The sequence below is a fragment of the Protopterus annectens genome, chromosome 2.part0, assembly GCF_019279795.1.
Source record: "Protopterus annectens isolate FY-2018-M chromosome 2.part0, PAN1.0, whole genome shotgun sequence".
NCBI classification, from domain to species: domain Eukaryota; kingdom Metazoa; phylum Chordata; order Ceratodontiformes; family Protopteridae; genus Protopterus; species Protopterus annectens.
Window position 1 is genome coordinate 1,432,343,801 of NC_056728.1, and position 17,333 is coordinate 1,432,361,133.

A 17,333-nucleotide genomic window follows, 5' to 3' on the forward strand; every position below is an offset into this window, starting at 1 on the left:
TATGAAAAACACCATGAGGTAACAGCACAGCATGAAGTCACACAGTGTTGTTGTGACATGTGTATCACCACCTGAGGCATAGCAAGTACTAATGCATGGGTACATGTCTGCTTTCTGGGTACAACTACACTCCATAGAAACAAAATTAGTTCAGCTGTTTTCCAGCTCTCTGTATTAATTTTTTTGCAGAAATGATTAAAAATTTGACTTGTGTTATCCTTTTAGTTGTAAACACAGGAATATTAGCTATGATCACTACTGCTCATGAAGAAGTGGGTAACCGTCTTAAGTTCCATGCATACTTGAGTACTAAAGCACCTGCGTGGCACATGACAGACTACAACCTGTTTTGCTGGAGTTCTCCCAGCCTTGATACTGTGCAGAAATACAGACAGAAGAAAATACTTGTTTAAAACAGTCCTTGTGTCTAAACAGCAAACTGTATTTTTCTCATTTTGTACTTTCTTTTTCAAACAACCAAGTTTTACAAGGATCCAGTTTTCAGCTGATAATAAGTGGAATCAAACGACTAGCAAACCTTCTGTTGTTTTGAAGAAATTCATCATTATGATTCGAAGGAAGAGGGGGCAATATGTATGGATGATAAAAACACTGGTTTCTAGCTACTCTATTTTTAACTGCTTAATCATCGAGAAGGAAAACCACCTCTGTGAACTCCACCACGACCCCCTCTAAATCTCCCTCTTTCTCCACGGAAATTGCCTTTGTTTCTTTCCCGTCCTCTTTCACCACGTCCTGCTGATGTTCCACCTCGTCCTCCTCCTCTAGGAGGCATCAGTCCCCCTCTCTCAGGCATCAGCTTAGCTGGTGGTGATTTGGGACGAAGTCTCTCAATCTCCTCACTGCAACCTGTCAGAGTAGAGCCTGGAGAACCAAAATATGAAGCATATGTTTCTGCATTGAAGTTGCTGTTTGTGAGAGTTGGACCAACAGTCAGCCACCCTAAAGAAAATTAAAACAAAATATATAAAAAGAGTGTAATGTCTGTTATGCTTTCTTGTAGTACAACACAACATTTTAGATAAAGGCCATTTTTGTTACTTATAATAGATGAACTGGTCCACACTGGCACATTTTCAGCTATGACTTTGTAACAGCAAGCAAGAGAGGAAAATAGACAAGAAAACACAAACTGCAAAACATATATGATGGCATAAAGAAAAGGAAGATACAAACGCACAATTCACAGCATAAGCAAAAATTCTGTACCTACCATGAGTATTCTGGAGAACCTGGTCTATCTTTCTCTACCTCAAGGGCAGCAGGACTCCAACAGGGTGTCACATATGACTTTCCCAGGCCATATAACTCCTCCCCTTTTCCCATAATTCTATGCGCAAAAGGACTCCTCCACAGACACCTGTTAGTCCATACAAGGCAAGTAAATAAGAAACCAAGGAAGGAAACAAAAGCTCTCTGATTTTTTAATTTCCAAAAACCACATCAACATGAGAGGAAGGAGAGTGGGGTCTTAGAGGAAGATGGACCTGGTCCTACACATCTAGAACTATGACAAGTACTGACCTTTTGTATGCAATAGGATTGGTCCATCTTCATCTACCCCTAAAACAGAGTCTCAAGAATACCAATCAGCCTGGGGTGATACAGTACTTAAAGAAGAAGCTGAAAATGGATTAACAAAGGCCATGAGGCTAAAAGCAAGCAGGTAGCAAGACAGCAGTGGAATCTGTGAGCACAAAAACAACATAAGGTGCAAGGCTAGCAACAGAAAAACTCATCATCAGTGAAGAGGAATCTGGCAAGTGAGTACAAAATCAACTTAAGGGTATTGGGCAATGCATGGCTTAACAGTCTGTCTTGTCAGCAGGAGCTTAGAATAACAGTATAAAGGTTTCAAATGGAACAATGCAGAAGCCCTGAGACAAGCTGAGGATCTGGTCTTGAAAGAAGAAGAGAATAAAAACACAGCTACTTACAGAGGGAGAGAAACAGACTAATTCACAAATGTGAGTATTCAACACAAATGGTACGACGGAGCAGACAGGTGTTCAAGCCAAAGCTTCCAAAAGACATACAGCAAGTACCTCTCCACTCAAAAGATTAATCAACAACATTTCAAAGAAAAAGAAGTAGCTTAAGAGCTATGCCACAGACTGGAGAGAATGAAAGCATATTAGATTCTGGGCACAGCCAAAATCCTATAACCAAGGAAAATTAAACAGTTAAAGGTATGCCATCCTTGAACACCATATTAGTGGGAAATTCAACAATAAAACAAGATCATTCTCAACAGGTGACCACAATCCAAATTTATGAGGAAGGAGGCCTTGGCTAGACAGGAGGGAAGGAGAAGTCTTCCACTATACCCTAAGCTATAACAATGAGCTCCCTGATTGGGAAAATAGAGGAGGGAAGGGAAGCTAATGACCCCAGTTACTCTGCCAAAAACAAAACAAAAAACAGACACTATGAATGGACTGGATCAGTAGCTAAACGCACCGAAAAGACTAAGCTACAGAAGGTCAACAGAGGAAGCAAGCTATCCAAAAAGGGGAGGGGGGACTGCTACGGATACAACAGCATTTAATTCTGGCCAAAGATCAACTAGGGGAATAATAACTAGGTAAACAGACTTAAGCTAAGTACTCCCAATGACATTCTCTAGTGGAACTCAAGAAAGGAAAGTTTATCTCAGCTCTAAGCATGGGTGCATATGGAACCATTGTTTATAACCTCATCTCCGATGGGAGACTCGACAGAGACGATGACGTTAGAATTACCGAGGAAGAGAAAAAGGCAGAGGACTGTGGAAGACTGACACCATCTCATGTAGTCACAAGAAACATGATCTTTAAAACTGAAGGGGAACAGGGCTGCAAGGATAGCAACTAATGGTATAGGTACTGAACTACACTGTAGTCCATGAGGACAAGATGGACCACCTTGGCATGAGAATCATGACAAATGAATCTGAACTCGTCCTATAAGAGTCAAAGTAATACGATGACTACATACTCATGGACAGAGTTGGTATACAGATCACATGACACAGGAAATCTCCAAACACTGGACCCAACCGAATTCAACGTTGTTAAGGGCAGGTCATGTCTACTAAATCTGATGGACTTTTTTAAAAGTGACTAGGGCCACAGATGAAGGCAAAAAGTACAGTTTTGTACCTACCATAAATGTAGATGTTCGAGTGTTCACACTGCTGCAGTCATCACACTTGGGTTATCCTGCCGTCAAGGTGGTCCCGCAGTCGGCCAGAGTTCCAAAGTCTTGGTCAGGCGTCGGTTGCTGTCGCTTCTTCCCTGACGTCAGTGTGCCAGGGGTATATAAGATGCATCCTATGCCATTTTCTTCAGTTTTCCTTGCCCCAGATGTCAGGTGCCCCCAAGTGGGTAGGCAATACATATTGCTAATCAAAAATATACATATAAAATAAAAGCAATACCTTCAGTTACCAGCAAATACACCCCAAAGGTTGTATAGGATAGAAGGGTATAGATAAGTCTAGCTAGTTCAGAGGGGATGGTGGGAGGGTAACCTGGACTGCAGCAGTGTGAACACTCGAACATCTACATTTATGGTAGGTACAAAACTGTACTATGTTCATTGTGTTACACTGCTGCAGTCATCACACTTGGGTTGAATCCCAAAGCTAAGTTTGGGTGGCTGGTCTATAAAGAGTTAGGATTGGCTAAGAGGCTCTGCAGAACTGCAGTGGCAAATCCTGCTCTAGATTTAGAGTAAAGAGGCAGGTGGTAATGATTGGTGAAGGTGTGCACTGAACTCCAAGTTGCAGCCTCCAAAATTTCCTTGGTAGGTACTCCTCTGAGAAAGGCTGCTGAAGTGGCTGTTGCCCTGGTGGAATGAGGCCTAATGTTATTAGGGACTGATTTTCCATGCTGTGTATAGCAGTACCGAATAGTGTCCTAGCCATTTGGATATAGTCTGCTTTGAGATAGCCTTGCCTTGTGAGCCTGCAGCATATGCTACAAACAGTTGATCGGTTTTCCTGAAAGCTTTTGTTTTGTCCAAGTAGAAGCATAGCTGCCTGTGTATGTCCAAAGAATGCAGAAGTTTCTCCCCTTTATTTTGGGGGTTTGGATAAAAAGTAGGCAAATGGATGGTTTGGTTAAGAGCCACACTAGATACCACCTTTGGCATGAAGGTAGGGTTTGTCCTTAAAGATACCCTATCCTGATGAAAAATTATAAAAGGTTCCACTGCCATTAATGCCTGTAGCTCTGAGACTCTTCATGCTGAAGTTACTGCCAGGAGCAGAGCTGTTTTCCATGATAAAAATTTTAGATCGGCTTGTATTTGGCTGGCTCAAAAGGTGGTAGAGTCAGTTTTTCCAAAACAAAATTGAGGTCCCAAGTTGGTGTTGGTGCTCTCCGGGGCGGTCTTATGTTTTTAGCCCCTCTGAGGTACTGCTTTAGCAAGGGATGAGAGAATAAAGGACGATACATGTTATGTGCAGAAATGGCAGAGGCGTGAATCTTAATTGATGAAAAGGATGGGCCTCTGTCCAGCATCTCAGTTAAGTATTGTAAAATCTGAGGAATGTTTGGAACAAGAGGGTCAAGGCTGTGAGCCTGGTTCCAGGCGCAGAATCTCTTCCATTTTTCTGAGTAAGCTTTCCTGGTGCTAGGCCTCCTGGCCTTCAAAATGACATCCATAACAGCTTTAGAGAGAGGTGTTGCCTGTTTGACTAAAGTATCTGCCATGCAGCCAGGTTTAGGGTTTTGAGCTGACCGTGCAGGATCTGATTGTTTTGTTGAGTCAGAAGGTGTGGAATTTGGGGCAAAATCCATGATGGGCCCTGAGCCAAGTTCCTTAAGATAGGGTACCAGTGCTGGCGTGGCCAGTCTGGAGCAATCAGGATCATCTGTGGTTTTTCTTGTCTGGCTTTTAGGAGTACCTTTGAAAGGAGAGGCAGTGGTGGGAAGGCATAGACTTTAAGGTTTTTCCCAGCTGAACAGAAGAGCATCCACTTTCCATGCTTGTTTGTGATAAGTCCTTGTGCAGAATTTTTGTAGTTGGCAATTCAGAGGGGAGGCAAAAAGATCTATGTCTGGGCATCCCCATTTTTATGTTATCATGCTGAAGATTTGTGGGTTCAATTTCCATTCATGAGGGTCCATGATATTTCTGCTTAGGTCGTCTGCCAGAGTATTTTTCTTTCCTGGCAGGAATTATGCTTGCAGTTGAACTTGGTACGTTAGAGCTGTGTTCCACAAGGTCATGGCTTGCCTGCATAGGGGATAAGAGTGAGTGCCCCCTTGTTTGTTTATGTACCACATTACTGTGGTGTTGTCTGTCTTTAGTAATAGTTGTCCTGGGTGTAGAAGGTCCTTGAAAGCTGTTAGGGCATTTTGAACAGCCAACATCTCTTTTTGATTGATGTGAAGATGCATCTGGTCTGTGGTCCACTTGACCTGAATGCATGTTCCTGCCATGTGTGCTCCCCAGGCGTAATCCGAAGCATCTGCTGTTAGAGTTTGTCTGGCTGTGGGCTGGGTTTAGGTAACATGCCTGTGCCCACCATCGAAACTCCTGTTGTAGGCAGGGAATTATTGGAATTACTGCTTCTAGACTGTGAGAATGTTGAGTCCAAACACTTTTTAGGTACCACTGTAACTTCCTCATATGCATTCTGGCATATGGCATTAGTAGTATGCAGGATGCCATGAATCCCAGGGCCTGCAGATTTTTTCTTGCAGGGAGATGGGACGTTTTTGCCAGTAGTTGAAAATATTGAGTTAGTTGCACTTGTTTGTCTGGCGTGAGGTAAGCCATCTGGGCCGTTGTATTTAAGCTGGCACCCAGGAATGTAATCTGTTGTGAGGGTATTAGTTTTGACTTCTTTTAGTTTACTGTGTACCCTAGAGAAATTAGCAACCTTTTCACAAACGCCAGATGCTGTAGAAGAATGTTCTTTGTCTCTGCTTGAATGAGGCAGTCGTCCAGGTATGGATATATTTGAATTCCTTTTTGTCTGCAAAATGCAATTACTGGTGCCAGGCACTTTGTGAAGACCCTGGGCGCAGCAGATAAGCCAACGGGCAGTGCAGAGAATTGGTAGTGCATTGTACCAGCTTTGAATCGGAGGTATCTTCTGCAATTTTGTCTGATAGGGGCATGCAGGTATGCCTCTTTGAGGTCCAGAGTAACAAGCCAAGCCTTCTTGCCCAGCATGGGTAGAAGCTGCTGTAATGTCAACATTTTGAATTTCGGAATATCCAGGTAAGTATTCAGGATTGAAAGGTCCAGTATAGACCTCCAGGCTTTGTCCTTTCTGGGGACCAGGAAGAGTCTTGAGTAAAATCCTTGTCCTTGTTCCTGTTGTGGAAATTTTTGTATAGCTCTCATGTCCATGAGGGCTGAAATTTGTTTTGGTGCCTCTGCCCATTGATTTTCTGGCAGGTCTGGCATTCCTTTTAGCTTTGGTAAAGTATGGAAGTAGAATCTGTAACCTTGAGACACAATATTCAGGACCCATTTGTCTTGGGTGATTGCTTGCCAGTTTTGAGAAAAAAGTGCTAGTTTTCCCCCTAAGGGGGCTTCCAGAAGGGACGTGCTTGGTGTACGCAAGGGAAAGTCATTGTGACTGCTTCCTGTAAGGTTGAGACTTGTCCTCACCTCCTTTTGGGGTTGAGGTGCCCCACTGTCATTGTCTGTTTGAGCCTTGGGGTTGAGATCTGCCTCTTGGGCGTCTGTATCTGCCTCTCTGTGGCCTGTCTGACACTGGAAAGGACCAATTTTTTGTTGGCCAATTTCTGCTAAACCGAGGTGGCTGTACCTGTAAGAAATCCTTGACTGTTTGCATAGATTTAGCTTTATCCTCCATTTTCTTTAACACCTCTTCTGCCTTAACACCAAACAAGGTATCATGTTGTAAAGGAGCATCCAATAACTTTGCCTTAACATGTTCAGGTAAACACTGTTCTTTTAACCAAGCATGTCTTCGAATAACAAAACCTGTAACTGCGGCTCTACAAGAGGCCTCTAAATAATCAAAACCACATTGCAGAGTATGTTTTCCCACCTGTTCAACTGCATGCAATAAATCCTGCATTTCTTTACAATCAGGACCTTCTGAGCTAGCAAGCATTTTCTGTTTTAACTGAGCCATTAAATATTGTTGGTACTTAAGCATGTGAAACTGGCAATTTAAAGCTCTTACTGCTAAAGTTGCAGACGTGTATACTTTCTTCCCCCATCTATCCAAAGCTCTGGAATCTCTGTCAGAGGGTACTGGATTTTTTGCAATGGAAGCCTTAACCCCTTTTGGACCCTGGGAAATAGTTTCTGGATCAGCAGAAGGGTTTTTGTATAGAAACTTGTGAGAGTCAGGGACTCTATAATACCTATCTGGCTTGGCTGGAGCAGGGGGCAAAGAGTCAGGAGATAAGCTGGATTCAGAGAACACATCATCCACAATGTCTAGTACAGGCGGAATAGCCAGGGGCCTGTGCTGAGGCAATAAGAGGAAATCCCTGAGCCTTTTCTTGGATTCTGAGTATTCCTGACTTTCCCAATGGAAATGTTCCCTCATGGTATGTAAAGTTTCCCCAAAAGAGTAATCCTCAGGAGGAGAGGCTGAAGGGATAGATTCCTCAGCATCAGAGTCCTCATAGGGGGGTACAGAGTATCCCTGGTCTGAAGAGGAATCAGAGGAAATGGAAACCTGATCAGAGGAGCCATAGTCTGTATCCTGCCTAGGCCTTTTCTTAGGAGGGGGATGGGAACCCCTGATTAGAGTAATGAGGTCTTCGGCCATTTTAAGCATCTGTTTCTTAGGCATGGAGGACTGTCCAGGAGAATGCTGTACTTGTTTCTTTGTCTTTAATGGTACCTTTGTCTTGGCTGTTGATTTAATGGTAAGTTGTGAAGGTCTGAAAACACCCTCAGAAGCCAGTGTCTGCTCAGCGGCTCCGGACCCATCTGAGGGATTAGTTTCCGTAGGCCCAATACCTTGAGTTTCCAGAGGCCTAGTTGTCTCCACGTGGGAGTCGGAGGCAGCCTGTGGCTCTGAGGTAGCGGGTGTCAGGGGCTGCGAAAGTGCCTCACTGAGAACCGGCGACTGGCCTAGAAGAGGTTTCGTCGTCGGTTTTGGACCTCGGATGCCTGTCTTTATCCTTGTCTTTGCGTTTTTTCAGAATTGCGGCCGTCGGTTGATCCAACGGCATAGTATAATTGAACCTTCGGCCAAAGTATTGCAAAGCAAAATCAAAACGTCTTTTTATAGTTTTTCACTGTGGTTTTCTGGGCAGGGGGAGGGGTCGGGATGTGAATATCCAGTGAGATTAGTTTATGGTCTGATCTTACCAGTGAGGGATACACTTCTGGTCTGCAGCATAGAGTCCCCATGTTGGTGATAATCAGGTCCAGTATGTTTTCCCCTCTTGTGGGAGTGGTAACAAGTTGTTCCATTGCATTTGAGTTTATAAATTCTAGGAACCTTTGGGCTGGGGTGTTGGAGCTAGAGTAATGCTCCCAGTCTATGTTTGGGTAGTTGAAGTCGCCCAATATAATGGTGTTTGGAGAGACCTTCATATTTTCCAGTGATCTTAGGAAGGCCGAGTGGGGTTCCTGGGTTTGGGAGGGTGGTCTGTAGCAGGCTATAAACTGGAAGGCAGTTTTACCCACTGTTAGTTGCACATGGATAGTCTCTGATGCTTCGTGCTGTGCCACCAACCTGGAGGTGTGGGTATCTTTGACAAATATTGACATTCCCCCTCCTTTTGTGGTTCGGTCCAAGTTTTGGGCCGAAAAGCATGGTATGAGGTATAACCTGGTAGTGCTGGGGTGCTCTCGGGAGCCTTGAACCAGGTTTCTGTTACTGCACAGATATCGATGTTCTCCATGCTAAGGAGAGTTTTGAGTGCGTGCATCTTGAGGTTTAGACGTCTGGCGTTGAGTAGCATTACTATCCCTTGTGATACCTATGGAGGTGTGTTTGTCTTTTGAGCCTTTCCTAAAAAGGGCACTATAGGGGTAGCAAGAGCCTTTGCCAATATCCGAAAGCCCTGGGGTGACAGGTGCAAGCCATCCCTAGCGAAGCATTGTGGCTTGTCGAGCATGTCATCCCAGGCTGACAGGCATTGGATCCCCAAACTATACAATAGAAGGAGGAAGCTACTACATGATAGAGCAAAATCCCAAAAAGGGAAGGCATCTCTGATCAGTATTAGCAAAAAACTACGGGCACTCATAAAATCGTCTAAGGCCAGCTTCGAGAGAAAAATTGCACAGGACACTAAGGATAATCACAAGGCTTTCTTTAGTTATGTTAGGAACCTGGGTGGGAATTCCAAGATATGCTCAGAATTAGTCCAAAATTACAAAAAATACACCGAACCCACAGACATTGCCAACATCCTAGCTGACAGGTTCAGCGCAAACTTCTCTGCCCCCTCCCCACCAAAAGGGCAATATCTATCCCTGCAGAGTGCTGCCCCCCCTGACATCTCAGATGCTCAGGTAAGAGCCGCCCTCTCCAAAGCAAAAAACACAGCATCAATGGGACCAGTCGGTGTCCCGGGCTGCGTCTTACATGAACTACAAGAAGAGCTAAACCCAAACATAAAACTACTGTTCAATCTCAGCCTTACTACAGGATATGTACCCAAAGAGTGGCGTACAGCAACAGTAGTCCCTCTCCACAAAGGTGGTGCCTCAATGGATCCTGGAAACTATCGCCCCATAAGCCTGACTAGCTTGGTCTGAAGCTATGGAAAGGATCATCATGGACCTCATAAATAAAGATATTGGGGACCTACAGACACTGGATCCTACCCAGTTCGGCTTTGTTAAGGGCAGATCCTGCCTCTTAAACCTGGTCGATTTCTTTGAAACAGTCACCAAGGCCATTGATGAGGGGAAGGTGGTCCACACAGCCTACCTGGACCTCGCAAAAGCCTTCAATACACTACCCCACTCGGGCATTATAGATAAGCTCACCAGCTTAAATATAAACCCCTATGTCACTAGATGGGCTGCAAACTGGCTCAAGGACAGAACCCACATGGTTAGAATTGCTGGAGCCATGTCAGACTCCAAACCAGTTACAAGTAGCGTCCCACAAGGCTCAGTCCTGGGACCTCTCTTGTTCGGTAAATATTTCTCGGAGGTACAGGCCAACATGGAAGGACTGTGGCTGACCAAGTTCGCAGATGACTGCAAACTGGGCGCCATAATCGACTCTCCAGCCGACACAAGCATCCTCCAAAAGGGCCTCATAGAAACAGACAACTGGTGCCAGAGCCATGGCCTCAAGCTAAACGCCAAAAAAGTGTATAGTCATCCTCTTTGGCAAAACGGTGCCCACAAATTACCACATAGGTGGTAATCCATTAAGTACAGAAGAAGTAATTAGGGACCTGGGGACCCAAGTTGATAGCAATCTCTCATTTGACAACCACGTGGCCAAAGTGGTTAGAAAAACATTTTATATAGCCCACCTAATCATGAAGGGATTCACATCTAGATCGGGGAGGTCATCGTGCCTCTTTACTCATCCCTCATCAGGCCCATAATTGAGTACAATGCCCCTTTTGGGATGTACCTTACCAGACACCTGCAGCAACTGGAAAGACCCCAAAAGTACCTCACCTAGAGGATCAAAGGGCTCAAACAGATGCCATATGCTGCCCGGTTAAAGAAACTCCAGCTCTACTCAGTGGCATACCGCCTGCTCAGAGGCGATCTGTGCCTGACGTATAAAGCCATGTCCAACCCGAATTAATGGACATGCTGCACCTCAGAAAATCCAAATCCCATCGAGCTACACACTCGAGAGACTTGAACCTCAGCACTGAAATAAATAGGACATGCTGGAGGGACAGATTCATAACCCAGAGGCTCCCTTCACTCTGGAATAAAATCCCAATCCAGGTTAGGCAGAGTCCCTCATTGACTCCCTTCAAGAGGAATCTTGATGAGTGGATGGGAGATCGTAGGTTTACCCCGGGTATCACTTCTGTGTCACTGTTACACAGAGGCACAGTATACTAACCTCGAAAAAGGGCATAGCAAAATAAATTTAAAATGGGTGGCGAAAGCCAAACACACTCTGGCTAGGCTTATAAATGCCCTAGGGCAGATAGCCTAGTATGGACCTATGAACCTATAGTGCATTTGTTAAACCTAGCACTAAACCGACAACTAGTGACATCGTGATCAGGGCCTAGGCATGGAATACAGTAAGAGTAGAAGTCCTTATGAGGTATTTGCTTCCCACAAGAAATATAATTATTAACTTTTTCTGACATCGGTCTGAGTCAAGAAAAAAGTTTCCCCAACGGTGTACTTAGCTTTACTGAAGACTTCAGATCTGAAATTCAACTTCAAAAATCTCAGGAGTCTGCCGACCGGCACTTGCGAACTGCTTCTGCTTCGGGCACAGTGCGGCAAGAAAGACTGAAGAAAATGGCGTTGGATGCATCTTATATAACCCTGGCGCACTGACGTCAGGGAAGAAGCGACAGCAACTGATGCCGGACCAAGACTTTGGAACTCTGGCCGACTGCGGTACCGCCTGACGGCAGGATAACCCAAGTGTGATGACTGCAGCAGTGTAACATGATGAACATCAGGGCATTCTGCCTACCATGACCTGGCCAAGGCATTTGACACAATCTCACACTCAGTTGTTATAAATAAACTCAAAAAACTGGGCATAAATTCCTACGTTACCAGATGGATAGCTATTTGGTTCACAGACAGGACACCTGTGATTAAAGTGCGTGAGTCCAGGTCCAGCAAGAGGCCAGTTACTAGTGGTGTACCACAGGGCTCAGTGCTGGGACCACTCCTGTTCGGAATATAATTCTCCAAAGTCAAGCCTATGTTTGCCGATGACTGCAAGTTGGGAGCAATCAAATCTCCCACTGATGTAGATATCCTTCAGGAGGGTCTAAACCAGACAAATGATTGGTGCTAGAGTCAGGGCCTAAAATTAAATGCAAAAAAAAAATCATTATCATACCCTTTGGGAAGTCAAATACCCCTGCAAAATGCAATATTAATAGCACACCCCTTCTCCACCAGAGGTGGGAGATCTAGATACACAGATAGATAGTAGCCTGAACTTTGACTGCCATGTGTCCACAGTAGTGAGGAAGGCAGCTGTTCTATGTTGCACAACTTATAAGTAAAGGTATGGCATCCAGATCCAAGGAAGTTATAGTCTCACTGTGCTTAGCCCTCATCAGACCAATAAGAGTACAGTGCACCACTTGGCATGTACTTAACTATGCATTTACAACAGATGCAGTGACCCCAGAGGTTCCTCACAAACAAAATACAGGGTGATGACAACATGTTTTATGCAGACAGGCAAAAAGCCCTATCCCTTTACACTGTTTTCCTACTGACTATTAAGGGGTGACCTATGCTTAACCTACAAAGCACTCACAAATCCATCCCTGATGGAGCTGCTACACACCCACAGCACAAGGGTCACCCAATTTAGGCATCTAAGCCTAGTCAGTAACTCAAACAAAACATACTGGAGAGAAAAAAGTGTGTCATAGAGATTACCCCTCCTTTAGAAGGGGCTTCCTATTCATGTTAAATTGAGTTTTTCCTTAGCCCTCTTCAAACACAATTTGGATCAATGGATGGTGAATTGCAAATTCACACCTGGGGTAATGCCTATGTCCCTTATGGGTGGGGACAATCTGTAAAATAGTCATGGCATATGCACAAACCTATAGCTTCTTCCTGCCCCTAGGGGTCACATATTGGGTAAAATTGGATTATATTGGTTAGGCGTGTAAGTGATCTTAAGCCCTTAGCCTAGTAATCTCCTATTAACTTATCTAGTTAGTTATCTCTAAAAGGCTGACATAACAGTATGAGCAAGCTGTCTTGTGCTCAAATGGAGTGAAATTAAGCTAAACATTAGTCTGGCTGTGAAGAACATCTGACATTATGACCATACAGATGTTTCACAAGGGTAGCCTGGTCTCAAAATATTGAGGCATAAACCACAATGCAGACAATTAGAAGTACAGAAGTCACTCTACTGAACTCTAAGAATCACTCCTAAAGCCTTGCACGTGAAAACAATCCAGAATGCACAGCATACATAAATGTGCACATATGAAGGAATATATGTATATGTATTTGCCTTTGATGACTGGGAAAGTTTGACTTGGTAAACCCCATTTTCAGAGGAGGCCCATGGAGAAAATCTCAAGCAGATGCATTTAAGATATTCATGACAGAACACATTATTTACAAAGTACATTACACAGACAGTTCTTAAGACATCTGGATACAAACAGGTAATTGTTCTGCAGTGACTCTGTATACAAAGATAAAATAGGTATTTTTCTGTGGTTGCATTATATAGGATATTAAATTCAAAGTATAAAACATTTAGTATGCAAACAGTTCATGCTCAATGTATTCTACAAGAAGACATTAGATATGACTTCTTGGACATGGATAAAGTGTGTTACAGTACCAATGTTAAAAATAAAACTAAGGTAAAGACTGTGAAACATTAGCCATTAAGTAGATAACAGTTAAAGCTAGAGAGGGGAGAGAGGCATTGTATAGCTGATGAGTTAAGGATAGTGGAGGTATGAATACTAGGGTACACTCTGACAACAGATCCCGGTTATGAGAGCGCTCAAAAGTATTTGTAGGAGATGGATAAAAAGGGAAGATCAAAATTAACTTCCACACTGTCCTAAGATGCAAGGATTCAAGGATCATTTTATTACTGGCTGTGGGAAATGACACAAATACAGGCAAAAAAAAAAAAATCTAAAACTACAACCTGAAAGACCAATGGCAGTGGACACAAGCTCTCAGGCTCCCCAAAGGCCAGCAATCATAGTGCTAATTTGGTGACTGATGAGCTTTTTGAGGGTGTCCAGCAAAGAGGTGGATGGATTGTGTGAAAGAAGATCTGCGACAGTCAGGCATGAGTGTTGAAGAAGGCAGGAGAGTGGCACTGAATCGAGAGAGTTGGCGACAGTTAATACGATACCCCGACCCCATGTAAATGGGAAAAAGGGGGATGATGATGATGATCTTTCATATTAAAGCACAATCTCAGGGTAAAAAAAGCATCAATGTCATTCCTGTGACAAAGAAATATCTTCAAGAAATCAGTTTAAGGAATGTTGACTCTGACTGAAAACTCCACTGGTGCTACTCAGTACCAAACAGCATCCAACATAAAGCCAAAAGAGTTCTATTACCTATGAACTTGATTCTGAAGTAGTCTGATGAAATATTCAATTTTCTGATAAACAACTGAAGATTAAAGACAGCCGATGCCAGAATATTTTTCTCTAAATGACTCCATTTATAAAGCTGCTCATTAGTCTTTCTTTATAGTGTTCCTCCTGACCTTGTTTTGAATTACTTGCAATTATTGAATAAATGCTTAAGAACTCAAAACGAATATCAGTGCACAGCTAAATAGACAGAATGTGGACTACAGTGATCCTCAAATGGCTTTCTAAAAAACTAATTCTCATTTTTTTCTGTAACTGGCACAGAAATCTGCTTCTCCAGTACGGATAGGTGGACAATGTATTTTAATAATAATCATAATAATAATCAAAACTTTAAGTACTGTGGCATTTAATAGTTTGTTACATGAGCACCCGAGACACAGGTATTTAGTCTTTTGTGTTTATGTTTAGGATAACTAACTAAAAATAGAAACAAAGTTAAGATGGCACCAAAGTTATGGCAGCAGTGAGCAATGTGTGGTAATATTCAGTAGTGATGTATGGTAATAATATTATAACATCTAGTGCTCCTTTTTGCTGGGATGTCAGCAATGGGTAATGAAATGTGCCAGTTACATGTTTATATTTATTTTATAATGATCACTTGTGCCTCTAAAGTTTTCCAAACTAAGTAAGCACTTGAAGAGATATACAGTTTAAATAACATTCTTCACAGTGGGCAAATGCATTTCTGTGTGCCTCTGTTATACCCTGCTTAATAAAAACTGTTTTCCCATTTAGATGGCTACCTCTCAACTGTCCCTGATTTTGACTCAAATTTTAGCTCGGTCCCTCTTAATACCTCCTAAAATGGATGACTTTTGGAGGAAAGGTGGTGAATTACACTTAGTAAATAGTTACAATAATTAAGGGTTGTAGACTTCTTTAACTTCAAAAGATGTAAATTAATTCACCTTCTCTTATTCTGTCAATGTCTCACATTGATAGTACTAATATTTTAAGTGTGTCCCTGATTGTTCCTGATTTTTCTCTGGATTTGTCCCCGATTGGTTGAGAGCTATCATGGGATCCTTGACTGCATATTCGCTGCAGCATACAATAACTGCATGTGGAATTAAAGACTGGCGGTTCTGGATTTGGTATGATAAAGGGGGTTGGGTTTTGCACAGGAAGAGAAGTGGTTATTACATCATGCATGGGGTTGGGTCTTACTTGCCAAGAATGACATGATGGAAGGGTGGCAACTCCAGAGGTATGCCAAAAGTATTGTTTTCCCTTCTACTGTACATGTGTTGTTGATCTAAGCCAGCATATATCACAACCTCTCCAGCCTAATTTATTTTTGTCTGTCTGGTCTCCAGAATTGTACACAGCACTAGTGCCAAGCAAAACAAAACAATTAACTTCAACATCTCTAGAACCATGCATCCCAGTATGTTATAGGCATGACCCTATGCAATGCCCAAAATAATTCAGATTTAAAGATGAATAACTCTCCAAATTCTTCTCCCAACCCAATCATGGTTAGGGTCATTCTTTAAAAACGGTGTTGTTTTCCACGAGTTCTACATTCAAAATGTGCAACCTTGTATTTTTTTTATTTATTTACATTACATCACAGTTGCTCCAAGTCCCTCTGATGGTCACCCCTCCCATTTTCGACTAACACAACAATGTTCATATCATAAGACAAATACATTAAAGATGACTGGTCCCACCACCAATACCTAGTGTGCTTCACTGCTTACTGATAATTCCGTGTTCCATCCACTGTACCATTCTTACTAAACTTTTGTTAGGGGTGGTGCCTTGTCAAATAGAATCACCTTTCTTCAGCCAAGTGGAATGAGACCAACTGCTTCTTACAGAAACTAAAGTACAGAGTCATCTACGAGAAGAACACAACTGCAACTGCTACAGGGACAAAAGCCTGTGTTGCAACATAGGTCATCTACTTGCTATCCACACTTCTGTTGTAGATTTCTTCCTTTGATTTACAATCCAGACGATCCCAGTCTTATCCCACTTAGATTTAATGTGATTACACAACTAGCCTTAATTTAGATAGGACTCTACTGTATTAGAAAGCAAATGCACTGTGATATTACCTATAATGCAGCTTGTGTGTTCCATTAGACAAAAGTCTACTGTACAACATATAGCAAATTTCTTTATGCATTGTGCTGAACAGTCTAACATATCAAACTGCAAAACCTTTGTGCAAATAATTTTACTTTGGTCAGTCTGTTTTCTTTTTGGGCCTTGATCAACTGTTATGTTCTCCTTTCCTTTTCCCATAGCTAAATGCAAAAAAATGCGTAGTAATCCCCTTTGGAAAAAACAGAGTACCCGCAAACTACAACATAGGAGGTAATCCCCTGAAATCTGAAGAAGAAATAAGGGATCTAGGGACCCAAGTAGATAGTCAGCTTTCCTTTGATAACCATGTTGCCAAAGTGGTTAGTAAATCCTTCTATGTGACCCATCTGATCATGAAAGGGTTTGCATCAAGATCTAAGGATGTAATGGTGCCCCTCTACTCTTCCCTCATCAGACCCATTATTGAGTACAATGCACCAATTGGAACGTACCTGGCTAGACATCTCCAGCAGCTGGAGAGACCACAAAGGTACCTAACCAAGAGGATTACTGGCCTCAAACAGTTGCCCTATGCAGCACGATTGAAAAAGCTAAGACTGTTCTCTGTTGCATACCGCTTTCTCACAGGCAATCTCTGTCTAACGTACAGAGCCATGTCCAACCCAGAATTGTTGAACATGCTCCATCTTAGCAAAACCAAATCTACTCGAGCTACACGCTCTTGGGATATAAACCTCAACACAACAATGAATAGAACATGCTGGAGGGATAGATTCCCTTCGCAGAGACTTCCCTTACTATAGAACAGGGTCCCGATCTACATAAGACAGAGCCCCCTCACTATCACTCTTCAAGAGGAACCTTGATGAGTGGATGGGTAACAGAAAGTTCACACCGGGGATCACACCAACAGCACTACTAGATAGGGGCCAAGGGTACTAGCTGCTAGTACAAGGGTCTAGGGAACTACTAAAGGGGCGGTGAATACCGCACAACGTGGCTGGGCTAATATATGCCTTC

At 42.9% G+C, this 17,333-nt stretch overlaps 1 protein-coding gene across 1 annotated transcript in view; it reads right to left on the reverse strand.

Moving 5' to 3' along the window:
* Nucleotides 1-17,333, reverse strand: part of METTL14 (methyltransferase 14, N6-adenosine-methyltransferase subunit) — a 572,808-nt gene that overhangs the window by 1,412 nt on the left and 554,063 nt on the right. The window contains exon 11 of the mRNA XM_044061658.1: nucleotides 1-963. This exon is cut by the window's left edge and continues 1,412 nt beyond it. Coding sequence (XP_043917593.1) covers nucleotides 647-963 — 317 coding nt within the window. The 3' untranslated portion in view covers nucleotides 1-646. The remainder of the gene's footprint in view (nucleotides 964-17,333) is intronic.